The 21,392-nt window shown below is 40.9% G+C and overlaps 1 protein-coding gene across 1 annotated transcript in view; it reads left to right on the top strand.

The window, feature by feature from the left end:
• exoc4 (exocyst complex component 4) overlaps positions 1-21,392 on the top strand; it is a 192,899-nt gene that overhangs the window by 150,851 nt on the left and 20,656 nt on the right. Inside the window, exons 17-19 of the mRNA XM_033614666.2 lie at positions 12,451-12,595; positions 17,935-18,113; positions 19,328-19,487. Coding sequence (XP_033470557.1) covers positions 12,451-12,595; positions 17,935-18,113; positions 19,328-19,487 — 484 coding nt within the window. The remainder of the gene's footprint in view (positions 1-12,450; positions 12,596-17,934; positions 18,114-19,327; positions 19,488-21,392) is intronic.

The raw sequence follows: 21,392 nt of genomic DNA, 5'->3' as shown, positions 1-21,392 counted from the left end.
TGCACTATTTTGCTGTACCATATCGCAACTTCTCTTTCAGACATAAAATAATTAAATGAGAATTTTCAGATATTCTTATTTGGGCTTGACTTTGTCATTATCTCTTTTTAAACTCTTCCCTTCCCCTCTCACTCCGACGCTAGCTTTCTTCGTTTATTCATAGATAAGAATTCAATAAAAGTACGGGAAGGGACGTGACATAATTATCATTAATTCTGGCGGGTGGCACTAATGGGAAGGATAGGGCAGTCACTTATCATGCTGGGACAGCCTCCGTATTGTTCATTATTTAGTGTTTGCCGAGCTGATGACGGACTGCGTGTGTTGGCATGGGTGTTAGTGTGTGTGTGTGTGTGTGTGTGTGTGTATGCGCGCACGCATGTGTGAGTGTACAAACATGCACTGTGTAAGATGGGACAAGGGTACGGCAGGGAGAAAGGACCCCACCTTATCTCATCCTCCACCCCCCCGCCTCACGTCTGTGCCTCTCCAAATTGGATTTTATATTACAGAAGCAGTCAGGTATGAACAACTCATTTTCCTCTCCCTCTTTTTGCTTTTTCATTCTTTCATTCCTCTTTCTGACTTTCTTGCTTCATTCTTTCTTTATATTACTTTTTTTTCTGTCTTGGTATTTCTTTCTTTTTTCTTTCTTTTTTTTTTCTTCCTTCTTTCCTTTCTTCTGCTTCTTCCTCATCCTGGTACTGTGAACATTGTTCTCTCTTTTCTTCAAGTGGTAAGGGTCTGATAGATTTGGTCCATAGCTGCGTAATCTCTTCACTGGACGTTTGGTTTGGTCACCTTCCTGTGTGATTGAATCCTTCTGGATGTGTAGTTATACACATTGTTGTGCTTTGAAGTATAAAAAATAAATTTAAAGCTACAGCAGGGAACTTTTGTAAAAAACATAATATCTTAATGTCATGTTCGATGAAACTGTCTCTATATCCTGACAGTGTACGAGACAGGTAACCTGTGAAAAAAATCAAGTTCCACTGGCTCCTCCTAGTGCTCCTAAAGGCATTTGCCACTGCACCTGAATGAAAACAACCAATCAGAGCACGGAGGAGGCTCTAAGGCAGTGTCAGTCACTGCTCATGCACATGCTGCGCTGCCAACAACAGTGAACGTAGCAAAGACAAGTAAACAAAAGAAGACCCTTCACGAAAAGCTTGCTTTCACTTTTGCTTTCAGGTCTCCTTCTGTTTTTTTGTCTGTGTACAATATCGTTAGCAAAAGAGGGATTGGCGAAGGTCTTCCTGAAGCTTAAGATATTGAGCTTGACTGAGTCAAAGCATGTGTTAAGAGACTCTTTCTGGCTCTGATTGGTTGTTTTTGTTCAGGCGGATTCTTGCAAATGAGATTAGGGGCTGGTATAACATGATTGTTTTTTTCACAGATAATCTGTCTAATGTGCAACTGTCAGGATATATACCTCGATTCGACAGTTTTGTGTCCATATTCCCATATCGTATACAGAATATGATCCTGGTGTTCAACACAAGGAATTACATCTCTTTACGGATTGATTTAAATGCCACCGCAAAAATGGCATAAAAGTTATGTTTGAGTGTTTTTCGCCGTCCAATCTTGTGGAATATATGCATGAGCAGTACAGAGTACATGCTGACATTGTTTCAGGAATCCTGTTGGTCATGGGATGGAAGCGTGGCGGATTGGAATCATAATAATAATATTTAGCTAACAAAGAGAAGTCATCTGCCATTAGTTCATTTTCACAGAGCATAGGTAGTATACCCCTTTAAATATGTGCATATGTCGTTTTATGTTAAGCATGTGACGTAAAGTGAATGAGTTGTTAATATAATATCACCATCTTGAGGCTAATTTCTGTTAGCGTGACAATGATAATTCCCATTATGTGTTAACATCAAGCTAAAGGACTAAGTGGTAGTTATTTGCCATAAGGCTGTGTTTTTGTAGGGAGACAAAAACAGGACCAATTATGCGTGACTACCAATAAGTTAGGTCGTTGGCTTGTCAGGTGTGGAGCCAGTTTTGTGAAATATTTTGACACTATGCATGCACTCTTTATAATTCACAGCTAGCATGCTACCAGTGTTAGCTAGCTAAACATGCCGTCGAACTTTTCACTGAGAAAAAAAGTAGAAATAGGGCTTGTTCCGTTAGTTAGTCTGTTAGCTTATTTGTTTTTAGGCTAACTTCATGTGCCACAGAACATATGCTCTGTCTGAAATCTGCCATAACAGTTGCTTATTTGTCAGCGTACTAGAGGCAAATTCTGGACCCAAAAAAACAGGAGGAGTTTCGCAAACACATCAGAGATCACAGGGGTTCTCATGGGAGTGAGTGGACTGTTGACTAGCATATGAACACAGAGCCATGAGGGAATTATATGATAGTGACAGTTTCAGCTAATATGACAAAGATTTAAGTTTTAGAAAAGTTACCTACTATAGCTTTAAGTGTGTGCACATGGAGTATTGTGCAGCTCTGTTTTGATGTCTGTGTGTGTCAGATAGTTCAGCATGTCTGAAGAGTGACTGTGTGTGTGTGTGTGTGTGTGTGTGTGTGTGTGTGTGTGTGTGTAATGAGGGTTGTATGTGTGTATGCAGACAGACCACTGATGGTGATTGGCCGTGAAGGTGGCTGCAGAATGGGTCTTATCACCCATCTGGACGCAGCGCTGGACATCTAATCCACTCTGACAATATTTACCCGACAACACACACACACAAACACACACACGCAGACGCCTGAGGGACAATGTCAGCATGACAGCCATTTTTTTTTTTGCTTTAATTCATTCATTTTTAATAATATTTGCCAGTGTGTCTGGCAGCCTTGTTGGATCTTTGTGTACTGAACATATTTCTGCAAACAGTAGATCATGAACAGTTTGAGGAGCTGTCGTAGTGGACAGGTTTTTTTTTTCCTGCAGACCTTTTGCTGCCTACCAACACTTTATGTGCTTGTCTGCAAATGTGTGTGTTAATGTCAGAGGCCTGACCATCATTAGATGCGCAGAAACAGACCTCTAATCTATGCTGCAGGGTTTCTGGACAATAACCACATGTTCTTCTCGTGGGAATACGTTCCCTCTCTCTTCAGTGGAGGGTTTATAGCATATACTTTTTTAACCTTGACTGTGATCGGTATAGGTCTTTCCCTTGAGCAGTGTTTTTTTTCTTGACTCCATTTAACAAGGCAAGTTGACTATGAACGTATTGTTATTCACTGCAATGGCCTGGGGGACAAGTTGCAGTGGGAGATGATGGTGTTGGAAATCTTGTCTTTTGTTTGGTTTTCATAAATGTCTCTGTCCAAAATGGCCACCGTGTTGTGATTCTCTCTCATTACAAGGCCCCATAAATCTGGGGGGTCTTCAGATATCAAAATCTGTCAATCTCATTCTCAATTTTTACTCCCCCCCCCCCTCCTCACTTTCTCTCTTTCTCTCTGGACAGAAGTTCACTTGCCCGTGTGCAGATGTTCATCCTCTACCAGAGGCAGCAAAATAATTAATAACTCCCCTTCTCTCTTACTCAGTCATTTATGAATCATTCATCATTCCACCCCTGCAGGATACTGTCCTTTGCTTATCTTTCTCCATTTTCTCTTCATTCCTCTTGTCTGTTGAGAGATATGGCGCATTGTACTTTTTAAACAAAACAGATCATGATTTGTATCAGATGTTTAGCGTCTGAATTTGTCAACGCCACAGAAAATGTTGAGTCATATTGTGTTCTTGTATCTTAGTGTATCGTTTATCTCCTCTTAATGGCTCACAGGTCAAAGAGTGCAAGATAAGGTATGTGTTAAAGGAGCAGTGTGTTAGATTTAGGGAGGTTTAGTGGCATCTAGTGGTGAGGACTGCAGATTGCAACCAGTTGAAAATTCTCCCGATTAGAATTCCTTTAATTTTCTTTGTTCAGGAGGTTTTTACCTTGAACTAAATTATCCGCAGAGGACCAGTGGTCCTGGTTTATCCCTACAAAAAATGCACGTATGAACAAAAGCCAGAAATGGCGTGTGCCAAAAAATATTCAACAGTTTCCACAATCAGGCTTCTACCTCACCATCTGCGTCGCGAATTCCCTGTCTCCAAAGGGTTTGTAAGCTTGGGTAAAAGTTTAAACCAGTTCAGTCAGACAACTCAAGTTTTAAATGTTTATTTCAATAGCAGAACATAGTTAGAGTCTGGCGTTTAGACTCCAGCCTCATTGCTCCCTGCAGATATGTTTCCATGAGATATTGAGGAGTGATGGTTAAGTATTTTCTCCGTTAGCCAGAGCCTGCACGTGGATTCTTGGGTTTGAGGGTGGGGCTGAAAGAGCAAGCAGCAGTACAGATGCAGGGCAGCAGCAGCATAGACAATGCAAAGAGAAAGCTGGGAAGATTTTGCAGCTTAAATTTCGAGGGTGTGTTTTGTCGATGACATATGGAGAGTGACGTATGATGTGTGTGTATGAATCAGTGCAGCTGACCGCCTGAACTAGCTCGCAGGAGTTGCTCCATTAAAGACACTAAAAAAGTATTTTAAGTTGCAGCCCTTTTTGTTCACAACATTGTTTTGAACTTTAGTTCGAAATAAAGTCATTCATTCTTTTTATTCTTTTTAGATTCAAAAGTTCAATGGGAAAAAACTTTTAATATAAGACTGCAATGGAATAAACTTCCCTGAAACTGATCAAAGCAGGAAAAGTTTTTAAGCAAGCTTTGAATAAATGGTTAGCAAATGGTCTCTCATAATAGAGTCTTGAAAAAATTAATACAGTGTTCTCCTTTTTTTATTATTAGTATTGTTAGTTTTGTATGTAATTATATGGATATCGTAGATGCACCTGTCGGTCTTCCCCAACTTAGCATTTTGCCACCCCGGAGGATGACAATGGAAACAGGCCTGTTGCTTGTCTTTGACAGCTGTAGATGTATGTGTTAACTGTCTTTAGGTACTAATCTAATGAAGCAGTTTCAGTTTAAAAAATGTGTGTATTCCGACGCTCTCATCATGTTTGGTTTGTTGGTTCTGGACTACTGTGGAAACATGGCAGTGCAGCATAGCAAGCTCCGTATACGAGGACCTGCTCCTAATGTAGATAGACATGGCTCATTCTAAGGTAACGAAACACAATGATTCTTATTTTCAGGTGATTTTACACTAGAGCAAACATACTTGTTACATTATATTCCATTTCTGCCAGTATACCCCCCTTAATCCTACATACTGACCCTTTAATGTGAACTGTCCCTGTATGTACGCGTCTTCATGCTGCATGTGTGCAAGAATGTGAATTCTATCACTGATCTTCTCCCTTAATGTCTGCCACCCTCATCTTCTGCAGATGGCAAGCGACAGACGTTTCTCTTAGATGGGATTCGAAAAATAATTGGATAAGCACAGCACACACACACATACCTTCACATCAGTGCATAAATAGATACACGACACGCACATACATATCCTCACATTTAATCAGCGAAGAAAAGAAAGAAGAGAGCAAGAAAGTTGTCAGTCAGGACCAATGAGTCGTCTCCTTTCGCCCGTCTGTCCCTGACTCTAATGGTGCCCCCCATGCTGCGACGCCTCCCTCGCATCATCAAAGCAACGCGGGCTGGGGGGACGGCAGGCGCCCGTGTGTTTCTGTGCGCGTGTGTTTTTTCAGCGTGTGTGTGTGTGTTTCACGTACACCCCCTGGAGAGACCTCCAGCAGTGTGTGCCACAGCAAGCCCTTTTTTTCCCTTTCTGCTGCCAAAGTGAGTGAGTGTAATGCACATGAGAGGAAACAGAAGCCTTCGAGTCACTTTCACACACTGGCCTGCGTGCGCACACACACTTTTGGAGGGAAAACACTCCCACAGGCAAAGCAAGTGAAATACTCTCTCACACACACAACACAACCACGATCTAAGAGAAGGAAAGAGACACACTGAGAGCAAAATGGTCTTTATTAGACAAATGTACGTGTGTCTTTTGTCAGGTGCTTTAATTACGTCTTTACAGGTTTATATCTGTGCAGCTGCACCAAACACTTGTTGATGTTCCCATTTCTTTGCTCCCAATAGACGTCAATAAAGTCAGAGATCATTTAATGTAGCTTTCAAGTTCCTAAAAGGTAATGTTCTTGTAACTGTGGCTTTTAGTTTGAGTGGCACTGTTGTGTTTCTGTGCTGCATTCTGTATCTATTAATGATCTGATAAGACAACGAGGGGAAATAAACAACATGCGCTAAATACAATCAAATGAAGTCTATTAATGTCATTATGCTGCGCTCCCCTGAGAAATCACCGTGGATTTTTTCTGTTAGGACCAATCTTGTTTGTTGTTCCTGTGGCTCATTTAGTTGGATTAATATTGACATTGCCAACCTAAACATCTAATCCTTGGCACTCTGCTTTCTGCCGGTGAAGGAGGCACTATAGATATCATATGGATTACATGCAGTAAATGAGTGTTGATTGACTTTGATGACAAACACACACACACCGTTTGCTGACAGTGTACACATTGAGACACAGTGGCCCTTATTTCTGAAACAAACAGAAAACTGTGTACAGTCATTACCACACAAAGCTCTGCATTATCAATGTAGACCTGAGCAGAGGCTAAAATAAAATGTGAAGACAAGTCTTAACTCGTGTACACTGGTTTGAGTCAGCATGGATATGCGATGCAGCATAGTAACTCTGGCTAAGTTGGAGAATTGTCATTAGACTGTATTGTGACTGGCGTCTCAGTATTCACAGCCACATATTAATCACCTTATAAATATACGGTCACCATATGGACGTGTGCTCTCTATCACAGCTGGCAGCTACTTGGCTCTTTAGGACTGGCTCCAGGCTGACAGAAGGATGAATGCCGCTCATGCCCAGCTCTTTCTGAGACATTTCAGTGACAAACCTTAGCATGTTAATATAATTTATTATTAAAACAACACGACAAAGGAATAAATAATCCCTGCAATAGTGTAATTATTTGAATACTACTAGCTCCTGCTTGGACATGTCTTTGTTTCCTCCGCCACCTGTCATGCCTGGATTGAAAGCAGACCTTTGATTAGTACAAGCTTTTATATGAATATAATACAAATATCAATAATATATAATATATAGACTGATATTATGAATACATGTAGGCCATAGGTCGGTACAAATGATGGAAGTATAAGTTAAATATTCCATCTCTGAGTTTGACTGTTGTAGAAGTGATTTATCGTTCCATACTGTGTGTTTCCGACTTCTTTTTATGCCACTTTTCAGGCTGCCATATAGAACCATTTGGTTAAATTGGTCCTGGGACATCAGCATTTCTATTTCTAGCTTAGAGAAGTTTCTCTTCTTGACCATATTACGTCTCTTGGGGCAGTGATTGGTGAAATGAGAACATGTCATGAAGCACACGCGAATCATATGGGAAGACGATTTCTACGCTCAGATCTGCACTGGTTCGTCAGATAGATTGATGAATAAGGCCTATTTCGATTCAGTATAAAACCTCACTGGGGGCAGCTTTTGCTCAGAGGTAGAACGGGTCATCCACCAATTGGGAGATCTGCGGCTTGATCCCCATCTCCTCCAGCCCGCATGTCAAAGTATCCTTGGGCAAATTACTAAACCCCTAATTGCTCCAGGTGGTTTTTCATCGAAGTGTGAGTGAATGGTCATCGAGTAGCGGGTGGCACCATGTTCAGTAGCCTCGGCCACCAGTGTGTGAATGTGACATGTAGTGGAAAAGCACTTTGAGGAGTCGTAAGACTTGAAAAGTGCAGTACAAGTGCAGTTCATTTGTACTGTATATTAATAGATGCATGGTCAGTGTATTACCTACAGTTAGATCGCGGTCAGCAAACTCCCAGTTCGGAGAAGCAGACAGGAGGCACACAGGCTCAACAATGTAGGCTACTGCTGTGGACACCGTCTCATTTTGGTTCCAAATGTCATACAATAACACAAACTAACAAACTGATCAGAGGCAGCAGTAACCAAAATTACTACTTCTGTCAATGGAGTCTGGTGGCTGCGGATGGGAGCAGCAGCAAAATGTATTTTAGCCTCCTAAAAAAAGGGAGCACCTAAATAAATCAACATCAGTTTAAGTGTACCCTATATTAAGATTATTTTACTACTGTACCATGCCATCACACAGCCCTTTCTGATGGGGTACTGAAGTTGTTATCTATGCTCTCTTCAAAGCCACCAAGCTCCATTGACAGAAAAGGTAATTTAACCTCACAGCCCACAGGAGTTGTTAGGTTGGTACTGATTTGATTGTTTAGTTTGTGGGAACAGAACTAATGTGGCATCTGCAGCAGTGTATGTAGCAACAACATCTTACAGAAACCTATGTCAGGTCACATGAGAAAGTGTTTTTTGAAGGGTTTGGGTAAATAGCATTTTGAGGCTAAGACATACATTCAGAATGTGTATCTCTGGATTTTAATATATGAGACACTACTGGCTGCAGAATAATATTAAAATGATAAATAATGGAGCCAGCTGTAGGAAATAAAAACATACAACCAATATCAGATTCCTCTGTTGAGTTAAGCCAATTTTAGTTTTGCTCTCACACTGGTATGATGTGAAATAGCCAAATGAACAAAAATAAAGACTGATTATGAGCTTAAAATGTTAGCCAAGCCACCCTCTAATTATCTGAGAAAGCACGGTGCTGGCTCCAGCTGTGGCAACAATGAAACTGATTAAAAACAGGGAAGGAAGGCTCATGATTTAGTGGTTTACTTACAACTTTATGGGGTGAAAGAGAAGAGAGTATTTTCATCCTGAAAAACCTTCAATTTTTGTTGTTTTTAGTTGATAGTTGTTATTTTTCCCAAGTAAAAAGATCCTGAGCACGGTTTTCTGTTGGAGTAAACAGCGCTTAGCAGTTTGATCATGTTTTCACCCGCAATCACACATTTTATTGCAAACTTGGGTCTTTACCTGAGGTGTTTATTTGCTAGATTTAAGCCAGAGTCTGAGTCTTTCTGGGTCTTATAAACCGCCTGGAATTGCTGCAAATTGCTCTGCACTGCAGTGTCTCGTGACACACAGCACACACACATTATCAAGAGGTTTACTTAAGAAGACAGTTAATTAGCAAGTGAGTTCACACATACAGTATGTACATATAGCACTTCTTCATACGCAGTCCCACACATCCCATGTACCCCTTTAATAGGAAATATAATCTCCAGCCTTTATCTCTGTATGTTAGACATACAGGCCATAAGAGCAGCTGTCAGAGTGATGCCACATCACAGCCCCGCGTGTGTTTGCTTTGTTGATTGGATGGCCATGGCACATACCTGGCTGCTGTTTGCCTAAGCCAATGGTCTTTCCTCTTATCAGGGGTTGATTTTACATAACTTTAATGGGGAGAGAAGCACATATTCAGCAGTACATAGCAATGTGTAAACATGAGCACACAGAAGCACTAACCATGTACGGCAGCAAAGGAATAGTGGTTTACTGAGTGTAGAAATACATGTACAGTAAAGTTTAGAATTTAAGTTGGCCTTAGTAATGTTGGAGGGTATGCAAAGTTATTCCAGTTTGACATAAATACCTGAATTTTATATATTGTCCATAGAGGAATTTGACTTTCATGAGCTGTCTCCAAGTTTCCAGATGTCGTGTTTGATTAGCAGAAGGTTTAATATTATCAGTTGGATGTTGAATTCATTAAATGGTGTTAAATGTTCATACACAGCACTGTTGGGACCTCTTGGGTGTTCACTTCGTTTAGAAATTAAGGAACGTTCAGCTTTGTGGATATAATTAGCATCACAGCCAGGACAGATCAAGCGAAATACATTCAACCTTTAAAAGAGCGGGTTCATCTGCGTTTTCCCTGTTTTTCAAATGAACAAACACATTGATAGATCCATAGGCAGCACATCACTCACAGTAGATGACGGTCGGCACAATGTACTGCTGTGAACACCACTTAAGTTTGGTTCACAAAATCACACAATAACACAAACTCATCGACAAATCAGAGGGAACACTAAACCAGTAGCTCATGTGTTCTGCGAGGTAAAATTACATTTCTGTCAAAGGAGTCTGGTGGCTTTGGACGGGGGGCAACACCACAACATATTTTAGCCTATTTAAAAAAGGAGCACCTAGAAATATTGATATTAGTTCAAGTGTGCACTATATTAAGATTATTTTACCACTTAACCTTAACCGTCAGACAGCATCTTCTAACGAGGAACTAAAGCTGTTATAAATCGACCTCCTCATAGCTACCAGACTCCATTGACAGACACAGTAATTTTACCTCACAGCACATTGGAGTTAATCTGCTAGTCTTGATTGTTAAGTAGCAGTACATGGGTTAATATACAACAGTGTCAGCATGCAGAAACCTATGTTAGGTGACATGGAAAAAATGGTTTTAAATGGGCTTGGGGAAATAGCTTTTTGACTCTAAAAAAGAAAACATACCTTAACCACAACTTTAATTTTTGGGTTTAAATACATAAGGAACACTACTGGACAGCTACAGGATGATATTAAAAACTAAAAAAACAAAACAAAATGGGGCACCCACTAGCTCACCTGGTAGAGCAGGCGCTCCATGTACAAAGGCTGTGTCCTTGCTGCAGCGGCTGTGGGCGCAATTCCAACCTATGGCTCTTTGCTGCATGTCATCACCCCTTCTCCCTGTTTCACGCTATATCTGTCCGGTCAAATGAAGGCAAAAAGCCCCAGAAAATATCTTTAAAAAATACAATTAAAAAAAATAATAATAAAAAATGGAGCTGCCCTTTGAATAAGTGTTGGATTTTTAGTGAGTATGACATATGGGGTGTCCTTGTAGTGTCATATTGTTCTGAACTTGTTCTCTATCCTTCGATTATTTCCACTTTTTGTACATTTTGTTGTCTTTTTAGGATCTGTTCTATAATGTTTCCAGTAAATGGTAGAATAATCCATATTTTTAGGACACAGTTTTTCATCTGTCCTGGTGTGTTCATGTAAACATCAGTGGATCACCTGGTTTTCTACTGTAACAATTGTGATGTTGTGTCTCCCAATCAGTCAGATACTTCTGAAAAACTCAAAACCTTAGAGTTATCTGGAAAATGTACTACATTTACAAGCCAACTTATGATTAGGGAGTTGTTTTTTTTTTTTTTTTTTACAGTTTATAGAACAGCACATGTACTTTCCCAGCAGACTTTTGGGTCAGTCCACAGTTTTCGCATCATTTCCAAATGAGAAAGAATGAAAACAACACTGTGTTATGTGAGTGAGTCCCTGTGGAGGAATACCTGTAATCTCACATCCTCTCTGTTTTGGGGAGTATCAGTCAGAAGTATCAGTCATAGAGAGGGAAGACAAACGAACAGGTTGTATCGGCCTTCGTTCAGACTTGCTGCCACTCTGTCCTTCCTCTGTGCATGTGTGCCTGCGTGCATGTATGTGTGACCTTCGGAAGGGCAGGAAGAGTAACTGGGGAGCTGGCTTTGACTGCGGCACATCGATCGTGGGCCCCTGCATTCTCCTGCTCAACAGTCACTCTTCGTACACACACAAACACACTCACACACACACAAACATACACACACACACTCGCCTCATTGACCAAATAGACTTACATATGACTGACGGGGCCAATTTCTCTGCCTTTCCTCCCCTTGCTAATTTATGGCCATTGATCTACACCGGGCTGAATTTATATACACTCATCATGCTCTCGTGCACCCTGGCTCTCCCTCTCTCTCTCTCCTCACACACACATACACACAGGTCTTTTGTGTGGTTTACAATGCAGCGCACTGACACATGCTCCTGCTGTCTCAGCACAAGTGGCGAGAAGAAAGTACAAGAACATACTGAAGGACTCAGGAAGTGTGTGAAGAATGGTTTCATTTGTGTGTACTGTATAAGCCGGTGTCATTTTCAGTACCTGATTATGTCAATATGAAGTGACATGCATGCATATCATTACCTTGGAGTACAGTACAGTGTGTGTGTGTGAGCACAGAGGTCAGGGACAACTACACAGCAGAACCTCTGGAGCTGGTAGGACTTAAGCAGCTTGCTCAAGCACTTTTTAGCAGCATCCAAACACCGAAACGTCGTCCTAGTTCCTCTAGTTAAAGGTAAACTATGCAGGAATTGTCAGCTGCTGTTTGTAAACAGTATCGCCAGCAAAAGTGAAAGTTAAAGTCAACCCCAGATTTGCTTTATTTGCATTTTTTTGGCACTGTGTCTGTGATGTTTGTAGCTTTCTCTTGGATGTGTGCTGCTTACGGTCTGGCATGTTTAATAAAGTCCCAACCTCACCTGAGTGCTGTGCCTAGCAATACACAGCCACACACTTCTAGTAGAAGGGATTACTCTTGTATGAGTCTATACGTCCTTTTACTCACTACTATTACCCCTGTTTGGTACAACTGTGTTTGTAAGTGGTGTCATTGTGTGTTTTCCTGTCTACTCTGTCCATCCAGGTGCATCTCCGTGCTCAGCAGACAGCCAGGTGGTTGGTGAGAGCGAGCGGAGCAGAGAGCAGATTCTCCAGACCCTAAGCGACCTGTCCAGGGGCTTCCAGGACATTGCAGACCGCTGTCTTCTGGTATTGCATCTGGAAGTCAGGTATGCAGGAAAACGCAACCACACTTGACAGAATTGCAGAAATTAAAACACACACTGGGATTTTATATGCTGTTCTTACATATCTTATCGTGTTGTTACCCGTTGAGGTGACAGATGGCCTGAGATTCTTTGGCAGAACCATTCTGAATGCACAAAGTCAGCGTTAGGACTGAAAATGATCAGGAATGCTTGCTTTTTTTTTTTCACTTTAAATTTTACATGTTTCAGCACTGTATTAAGCAGCTTTTTTCAATTGCAGTGCTACTTATCCAACCCAATAGCCAGAAAAAATGTTGGCATTGTATGTTTCATATGTAGCGGATAAGTTGAAACTTATGTTTCTTTACATTGCAATTATTAATTTTATGTTGTGACGAGGGATGGGATAAGAACTGGTTCCAAATGTCCAATCCATCAGAATCGTATGCCTCCAACCTTATCAGTTTCTATTATTTAGGCTGGCATGTTTTTTCTGACAGTTGCACATTGTAAAGCAAAGACGTCAAACTCATGTCTATGCTGCTGGAAACTTGCAACAAGAAGGAGTCATGGCAGAGAGAAAGACACAGTCCAAAGGCTCCATTTCAAGAAGAAAGAGGACAACAGTGCTGCTTTTAATATCAGTAAAATGATCATTTCAAGTAAGGGTGGAAACACCAGCAATATGCAGCAACATCTTTCCATGCAATATGGGCTTAAATCCTAGAAATATATATTTGACACTCAAAACACAAGTGCAACTGCTTCCCCATCGAGCAGCATGTCCATTACTGAGGGTAAATACTGTCATCGTAACATTAGTGCCACTCAGGCAGACTGAGCCCGTCTTAAGTCCTCACGCACCAATTCAACAACTGAGAGCTGTAGACAGCTGCAGGCAAGAAAGAAAACATAGGGAGAGGCAAAAAAAGCACCTGCAGGTGTAGAACTCAGCAGCAAATGCACAAAGCAGCCACCATACGTGCAAGACCCTCTGCTTGATGAACACTCTCACAGGTTCACTGTGCTCACAAAGCCGTATTCTGCTCACACCAATCAACTTGACTATTGGCAGTTGGAGGTGGAAACCAAGGGAGACGTTGGATCTCTTGTGATAGGTCACTTTCAGCACAATCACACCTACACATGGCTCTACTTGCTCCTATATTGACAGCTGTCCTTACAGGAGAGCGGAAGTTTCTGTCTTTACTGACCAGTTAGCTCAACATGTCGCCATAAATAAAGGAATGTATATGTTTCTCTAGCCTGTTATGTTATTCGAATATGTGCGATGCTTTTAAAAGGACAGTAAAGTACTTTAATATGGCCCAGACCATACCAATGTAGCCAAAGCTAGTATTGGAACTAGTCTTAGCTAACATGGCTATCGTAGCGAGTCTGACGGTGGATCAGAAGTGGTAGGTTGGTAAAATTCAACAAATGCCACTGGATCGCTGTTAAATTGCAAAATCATGGCCCTTGATGAGACATGAGTGTACAAATTAAATTCAGAAACAAAATTTCCAACAGTTAGCTAATAAAATAGTTCAGACTGCGTGAAAAATGTTGACAGCTCTGGATTGATTGGTTGTTAAATGCTGTGAATAGGCTTATATTGCCCCCTCCTGGCAGATATAGGAACCTACCTATGTAAATTCACACCAGTGTTGGAATGTAAAGTAAAACGACATCAGGTGTTATCAATATATAAAATACATATGTATGTTCAGTACAGTGTGCTCATGGAGCATGTTTTATTGCACTCACCGCTAAAGAAATAAATGTGTTGCGATAGCTAGGGTTAGGAAAACATCATGTTTTGGCTTGAAAAACCCGATCTGGTCGCTACAAACACAGCGGAAAAACACCCGCTGTTGTTGGTCTTGAACAGTGGTCTGCGGCCGTCTGTAGCTTGGCGGCCATCATATCAAGGTGTCACACTATCCACCATCCCCTCATCATCTTGATGAGAAATTCAGCTCAAATGCAACATACCTGTGGCTTGCAGAAATGTATAATGCCAACATTTATTCTGGCAGGTGGGCTGAATGATTCTGTCAAAATGATGTGAATAAAGCAATTAAATCATTTTTGTTATTCAACTAAATGTATTAAACATTTGTTTATTAGCAGTTCTGCACTTAAACCATATCCATTTTTAGTCTGTGCATTTAACTACACAGTCAGTCATAGTGCTCAAAGCATGTTGACCTGACTTGACGTGTATGTTGCGTTGGCTTTTTTACTTAAAGGTGTTTTTTTTTTTTTGTTTGTTTGTTGTTGTTTTTTTACATAAAAACAAGTGTCAGTAGAAAATATAGTTCCAACAACATTATACAGTAGTAGGAAAATTGTATTTTTCAAGGTCAGCATGCAACAAAACAACTGCACCCATTGTTTTCTGTTTAAGCCCACACACTGGTGGCATCACATGTTGATGAGCCTCAAGTTGTCAAGACGTGCCAGTGTCTTATTTTCCAGGGCAGATCTATGTATAGTCAACAGACTAGCAGCACATTTACTCCACAGATTGCCACATCCCAGCTTGTGCACCTTGATTACTATTTCTGTCTGTGTCATACATTGGGGTGTGTGCTATGTATGTGACACGCGTCAAATGATACGAACAGACATCGTGTTTCACTTTCCTCTCATCTTCCTGTGGAATCAGTGCATTGATATAACCCATTTGTGTCACTTGCCAGCTGAACGAAACAAAGATTGTTACAGCATGAAATCATTTACCACTCGCTTACCATGATCATGCTGCACAAGCTTGGAGGACAAAAATGATCAGCTGCATCACACTTCCGCCCTAAATGCATAACTTCGTCAATTTACACTTTGTCTTAAGTATGTGTTGGTGCGAATGTCAGTATCCGAGTTAATTTACCACACCATATACTCCCTCTCCCCCACAACCACTAATAGTCCTCCATCATCCCTCTCCCTTTCTTTCCATCCCTCCATGCACCACTATTTCCCCGTAGACTATTGTATAGCTTATGCAATATTGTTTATGATTTCAGTAGAAAACCCTCCCTGAGGCTGATGTCTAGCTATATGCTACACTCCATTGACTCGCCCCATCTAGCGAATTTCCCCTGATAGTGGTACCAGCTAAATGAAGCCATGAGGAAGAGAGCAAGATGGGAGGGAGGAGGAGATGGGAGGGAGATAAGGTTAAAACAATGGTGAGGGTTAAAGAAGGGAGATACAGTAGCTAAGTGGGAGAAATGATTGAATAGAGAGAGAGTGAAGTGAGATGGGGGCATTAAAAATGTGGCATGGTTGTTGGCTTTGCCGCAGGGGGAAGAGACATTCACCCATATCATTTTATACCTTTCTGCTCAGGGCACTGTGATGATGGAATTATGAGAGTATTGACTCCTCAAGTCTAGACAGAAATGAGCCTTCTACGGACCTAAAGGACCTCCAACTTAGATGGAGGTGTTTAAATGGGCAGAGAGAAGCAGCATTTTGTTAAAGGATGTCTTAAAAGTCCCCTCTATAACCCATTACAGTCCTAAAAGCAGTATTAAATATACGTTACTGTGGGCGTAAAATGGTAAGACGGAAAAACTAGAGATAAGAATTGTTTGCTTCTCAGTTTTTTAATTTAGAGCCAAAAATGGTAGGCTCAAAAGTATAAAAAATGTTTTCGAAAGTTCTGACAGTTTCTGAAATTAGGTCTCTTGTAAAGTCACATCGGCCTTGTTCGTGGCATTTGGATATGATCCTATTTACAAAATGAAATATGTGTATTTCTACCACCCAAAAAGAAAGTGAATAGAAAAACTCTTGATCAAGGTTCAGTTACTCCACTGGCCAAGGGCACAAATCTGTGTTTGTACCACATCTTTATTCTATTTGCCCTGAAAAGAAATTGCCATGAAAATTAATTACAAAATGTCAAAAATGTGTATCAGTGTGTAAATGTGAGCTTCTCTGGCTTACACTCCATTAACTTAATTAAATGCTTTTAAAGGCACAATTTGCCGTCATTTTTGGAGGGGGGAAACATAGTATGAAAGAGAATCACAGGCTGTTTGCTGTAAATTTACTAAATGTTTAAGGCTTTCTTTACTTCTAAGAGTTGTACAAAATACGTACTTCGCACTGTGCTCTACAGATTGCCCTTAATTAATCCAGTCCGTTAGCTGAATAAATGGATATATTACAAGTACTCTAAACATAATGATTTCTTTCTATATTATAGGTGTTAGAGTAGGTATATATATATATATATATATATATATATATATATATATGTATATGTGTGTGTGTGTGTGTGTGTGTGTGTGTGTCGGTAGGGCATGGAAAGTGAGAATACTGAGTGCCAACTTCAGTGTACCTTTTACTTATGTCAAAGGTACAGTATGGATCTTTTGAAGTTGGGTTGTATGAGATACTTATCCATAGTCAGTATTATTTACAGTAGATGGCGGTTAGCACGCCCCCGGTTTGAGAGCAGAAGTACCGCCACGGAAACTAAGCAATGTACTGTTGTGGACAAGGACAGCAGCAAAACATATTTTAGCCACCTTAAAAAAGACCAGCCCTAAAAAAAATTAACATCAGTTTAAGTGTACGCTATATTTAGAATATTTCCACCACTTTACCTTGCTGTCAGACAGCCCTTTCTGACAGGGAACTGAGCTAAAAGTGAAACGTGTCTGTGTGTTCTTCAAAGCTAGACTCCATTGACAAAAACAGTAATTTTACCTCACTGAACACTGGAGTTTCTCATTTACTGCTGCCTTAATTAGTTAGTGGTGGTAGTGCAGTGGTAGACCAGCAACATCTGTGTTTTGCAAGGTGAAGTAACTGTTCTTGGAGTCTGATGGCTCGATATATAACGGCTTCAGGTCCCCGTTGGAAAGAGCTATCTGACGGCAAGGAGCAGTAAAGCTGTAAAATATTTTAAATATAGCGTACACCTAAACTGATACTGATGTTTTCTAGGTGGCTGAAATATGTTTTGTTGTTGCCTCTACCATGTACTGTTTGTAATACACTGAATATGGATTAGTACCTCATTCAACCCCACTTCAAAAATTCCGAACTATACCTTTAAACTGACAGACGTTAACACACCTCATGCATTCAGTTTATGAGGCTCTTTTCTGTATTTTCCTTCTCATTTCTTGTGATGTTTTGAAACCTAGCAGGGGTTGTAGTTGATTTCAACATATCAGCAGTGAACTGTGAGAGAATTTGGGGGCAACTGTTTAGCATTATAGCAAAATCAGCATTTAACAACAAGATCTGAAATGGAAAGAGAACAAAGTCAGACATCTAATTTTCCACTGTCTCTTTTCTATCCCTCAACTACACTGTCCTCCCATGTCTCGTTCCAGGGTGCATTGCTTCCATTACCTGATTCCCCTGACAAAGCAAGGCAATTATGCCATTGTGGCTAATGTGGAGAGCATGGACTATGACCCGCTGGTGGTCAAACTGAACAAGGACATCTCAGCCATAGAGGAGGCCATGGGGGCCGCCCTGCAGCAGCACAAGTTCCAGTACATCTTTGAAGGTCAGTGCGGACCCGGGGTAAAGTATGAACAGCTGCCTAGACAATATTGTCAACCTTCAGTTGTTTAATTGTGTCATGCGGTTATAAATATTAAAGGGACAGTTCACATATTTTTCCTCTTTCCTGTAGTGCTATTTATCAATCTAGATTGTTTTGGTGTGAGCTGCCAAATGTTGGAGATATCCGTCAGAGATGTCTGCCTTTTTTTGAATATAATGGAATTAGATGGCGCTTAGCTTCCGACTGAACTACACCCACCCATTGTATCGCCACACAGAATAAGCGTGATCTTAAGTGCTATATCGTAGGCAACTGTACTTGCTTGAGTTTCTTGAAGATGTTTCACCTCTCATCCAAGAACCTACTTCAGTTCTAACGGAGTGGTGCGTATGAGGTCACATGTGAGTTCTTAGTGTCAGAGTCATTAAGGTCAGATGTGAGTCGTTGGTCCATCCAGCCATCTTGTGTGTAGTCAGGGTTAGATGGGTCCAGGTGTGAATGGGGGTTAAGTCGCCTGGGGAGGGATCCCAAGACTGCATTGTAGGTGGGTGGTAAGTGATGTCGTAGGCCACCTTCTCTGTTAAACAGTGGTCGTTCCAGTTTGACGTGGAAGGCTTCTTTCACACCTCTTTCAAGACATCTGTCTTCTCTGGCCAAGATGTGAACGTTCTCAAAGGACTGTCCCTTTTCCTTAAGATGTGAAACAGCCAAGTCTTGTGCCACGCGCTTATGCTGTCACGAGCATGATAGTCTTGTTCATGAGAAGATGCACGCTTCCCTCTGCGTGGTGATACCGTTGGCCAGTGTGGTTTAGTTAGGAAGAAAATAGCTCCTGCATGAACCTGCTCACAACAAGGTCTGTGAAATTAGATGAGTAACTGGGTCATGATTTCTGGAAAGAGACATTGCTGGTGAGTTATTTAAATACATTTCCTCTGGTGTTTTGAGCACCACAAGATTAGTGACATCTAGTTCTGATATCTGTAACAATCAACGACTCACACTTAAACAATCTAGATTGATAAATAGCACTACAGGTAAGAGGAAAAACATGTACTTTTGAATTTGGGGCAAACGTTCCTTTTAAATTATTGTTGACAAAAGATTCTTTACCCCTCCTTTTTCTGTTACTTTCTTTTTCTCCTTTTATTCCTTTGATTCTTCTTTATCTTGATCCGACAATCATTATTTCCATCTCTCTTCCCTCTCACCAGGTCTGGGTCATCTTATCTCTTGTATTCTAATCAACGGCGCCCAGTACTTCAAGAGGATCAGCGAGTCTGGCATCAAGAAGATGTGCAGGAACATTTTTGTCCTCCAACAGAACCTCACTAACATCACCATGTCCAGGGAGGCCGACCTCGACTTTGCCAGGTAATTTCACATTTTCACAGGGTTAGCCACAGTGCAGTTCACCCCGAGCAGTTTTTGGGTTCACCTCGACCAGAAACCCTTTACTTGTGTGTGCACTTAGTTTCCACCAGGATGTGTTTATAAAGGCTCATAACCTTGGAAGGGAGTAGCTGGCAGAAGATATTTTTTGCAGTGTCTCTAAATTGTCGTGCTCTTGCCAATATTTTATAAGAGCTTGCTGTTTCCCCTTGAGTTTTGCTGTTGTCATGGTGATAAAGCCTCTGATATCACACGACTCTCCCTTGAAACACTAGATAATAATAATCTCATAAATAATAATATTAACACAAATTAATTTGTTGGAATCTGTTTTGCACGGGGATAATAATCAAAATTAATATACCTTAATGATATACAACAAATTTTATGTTATGAAGCCATCAAATCAGAAACAGATCAAACACACTGGCTGATTTATAGTTTAAATTAGTCGATATATATATGTCCACTCCTACTACACACCTGCACAGACACTCACAGACATGCACAACATCCTCAAGTTCAGACAGCAACTATGTCAGCGCACGAGGCAGACAGATGGTCAAACAGATTGTCAAGCGCACTGTGTCTGTGTGCGTGCACAGTTGTTGGTGTTTATTTCTTATTCATACATTTATATTTTGTGAGTCTACCTGCTGTTGCCCAGCGCTGTCCAGCCCTGACAGGCATGGGGGAAATCAGCGCTCAGATATCTTTGTGAAAAAAGGAGGAGGGAGGGAGCGGGAGGGTAGAAAGAGAGAAGAAGACAGAAAGAGAAGGGTGATTCATAGTATTCATATGATATTTTTTTTTTCTCCCTCTTTCAGAAGCTCGTGTCCTTGACAGGAGAGTGTGTGTGAGAGGAAGGGTGATGGAAAAGATGGAGAAAGAAGGGAGGGCTTGGGGGGAGGAAAATTGAAAAACTAAGTGAAAGGAAGTTATAGAAAAGGCGTCTTTCACAGGAGAAGGCATAGAAAGGAGTTGGAGAAGGCAGCATGGATAGTAGATATAATACAGCAGAGTGAGAGATGAAAGCGAGAAAGGCACAAATAGAAAGTGAAGAAAAGAGGAAGATGAAATATGGGAGAAGTACCAGAGGAGAAAGAAAGATGAAAATGTTAGGTGCTTGATTTTCAGATATATCTCTTTGTTTTCAGCTGTCCATAGATTATTTATTTTTCTTTTGTCCTCACCTCTCTTGTTTCATTATCTTGAGAGGGGAAAGAAGAAGAAACACTGGCTCTATTGGAAATATTAGAATAAACTTAAATTATTCTTAAAATATGAAGTTTTTTGTCCTGGAGTCGTAAGGTAGTTTTGGCAGAGGAGGCAAGGGACACGCCCCCCTCAAGATTTAGAGCACTTGTGTTTGTCGTCTGTTAGAGCTTGGATTGGGTACCAAACTCTGTACTTTTAAGGGTACTGACTGAATAACGTACCAAATCATGTTTAATCAATCAGTGACAAATTTTGGTACCTAAGAGTGCATCTGGGGGAAACCGCTGGGTCTAGATGAAAGTTGGAGGTGGTGCCCCGAAGCCACAAAGGTGCCCGTGGAATTGGGTGGCTGGCTCCACAGCTTTGGGGCACTTTGTGGTGGAGACAATGGAGCTCCCCGGAGTCATGGTGCTTCGTCAGCTTCCCAGCAAGCTGTAAATTATTGCTACAGTGCAAATAGTTTTGGTCTATCTGGTCTATTTTCTTTTCTATTTTATTTTGGAAATAGCTTAGTATCACTGCTGTTTTTGATTGTGTTTTTTAAATTAAGTACTTATTCTACATATTTGTCAGATGTGGCTTAACAGAGAGCGAGACAGACACAAGCAGACAGACAGTCAAGCCCCATTTCCACCCAACGCTTTCAGTATGGTACCTGTGGAACCAAAA

The sequence above is a fragment of the Epinephelus lanceolatus genome, chromosome 23 (genome assembly GCF_041903045.1).
Source record: "Epinephelus lanceolatus isolate andai-2023 chromosome 23, ASM4190304v1, whole genome shotgun sequence".
Taxonomy (NCBI): Eukaryota; Metazoa; Chordata; class Actinopteri; order Perciformes; family Serranidae; genus Epinephelus; species Epinephelus lanceolatus.
This window is presented reverse-complemented; position numbering and strand designations above follow the sequence as displayed.